This window comes from Coturnix japonica, assembly GCF_001577835.2.
Source record: "Coturnix japonica isolate 7356 chromosome 1 unlocalized genomic scaffold, Coturnix japonica 2.1 chr1random2162, whole genome shotgun sequence".
Lineage (NCBI taxonomy): Eukaryota > Metazoa > Chordata > Aves > Galliformes > Phasianidae > Coturnix > Coturnix japonica.
In genome coordinates this window covers 1-1,284 of record NW_015439161.1, presented here as the reverse complement: position 1 = coordinate 1,284, position 1,284 = coordinate 1, and the positions used below count along the sequence as shown (strand labels likewise).

Here is a 1,284-nt window from a genome sequence, read left to right as displayed (position 1 = left end):
CGCCATGACGGCCGAGCTCTGGAAGCGCAGGTCGGTCTTGAAGTCCTGCGCGATCTCGCGCACCAGGCGCTGGAAGGGCAGCTTGCGGATCAGCAGCTCCGTGGACTTCTGGTAGCGCCGGATCTCGCGCAGCGCCACCGTGCCGGGCCGGTAGCGGTGCGGCTTCTTGACGCCGCCCGTGGCCGGCGCGCTCTTGCGGGCCGCCTTAGTAGCCAGCTGCTTGCGGGGCGCCTTCCCGCCCGTCGACTTACGCGCCGTCTGCTTCGTACGCGCCATCGCACACCAAGCCCTTAGTGTTGCACACAGAAGCCGTAGAAAAACTTCTGAGTTGCTGTGTTTCCCTGACCCTCTTTTATAGCAACCGCTGCATTGCCATTGGCTGGCTAATGGACAAATATCATTGGTCCAATTTGAAAACCCCGCGTTAACCACTTACTGTCCCTAATGCCGTCCTTTAAAACTTAAATCCTAGCGTTCCACTTTTCTGCTTCCTCTGATACGTGAAGCTTTTATTGCTTTTACCTAGTTGTCTTCTCTCATTGTCACCTTGTGCAATATGTGGCATTCTCACACCCCTTATTTAACCTGCAGAAGGAAGCCAGATATTTATCAGCAGTGAAAATATGCCTACAGGATTTGTTTTGTTTTTAGTCATCTATCAATCAGGAAGTCACCAGCCGTTTCGTATCATAAAGATTGCTTTTCCTGATTTGTTGTCTGGAGAGAAAGTACCAAGTGTCTTGGTCTCTGATGTCACACTGAGTTTAGGGAAGGGTTTCCTAAGAAGTCAGATGTTTTGTTTGCAGTTAAACCTTAAAACTTTCATATAAGTCTATTTCTGGAAACAAATATGGCCTACATCACGACGCCACATCTAACCGAACAAGTACGTAACAGAAAAGAATTTAAAGATACTACATGATGTACTAGAAAGCTTACAAGCTACTTTGCAAGCTAGGAATTACAGACGGCTTAGATTTAGCCAATTAAATTCATTGCATTGTTGACCAATCAGAGGAGAACAGGCGGGGTTTCATCTATATAAGTAAGAGCCGTGAAAGGGATTCGCTTTATTTCTCTTGTGCGGCACTTGGAGTAAATGGCGCGTACAAAGCAGACGGCGCGTAAGTCGACAGGCGGGAAGGCGCCCCGCAAGCAGCTGGCCACCAAGGCGGCCCGCAAGAGCGCGCCGGCCACGGGCGGCGTCAAGAAGCCGCACCGCTACCGGCCCGGCACGGTGGCGCTGCGCGAGATCCGGCGCTACCAGAAGTCCACGGAGCTGCT

The 1,284-nt window shown here is 51.4% G+C and overlaps 1 protein-coding gene across 1 annotated transcript; it reads right to left on the bottom strand.

The window, feature by feature from the left end:
- Window positions 1-3: 3 nt before the first annotated feature.
- On the bottom strand, window positions 4-319 carry LOC107306773 (histone H3-like; the record flags this gene model as incomplete). The annotated part of the gene is made up of 1 exon (XM_015850123.2): window positions 4-319. A coding segment is annotated over exon 1 (273 nt), but the record flags the coding sequence as incomplete, so codon positions are not given.
- Window positions 320-1,284: the final 965 nt, after the last annotated feature.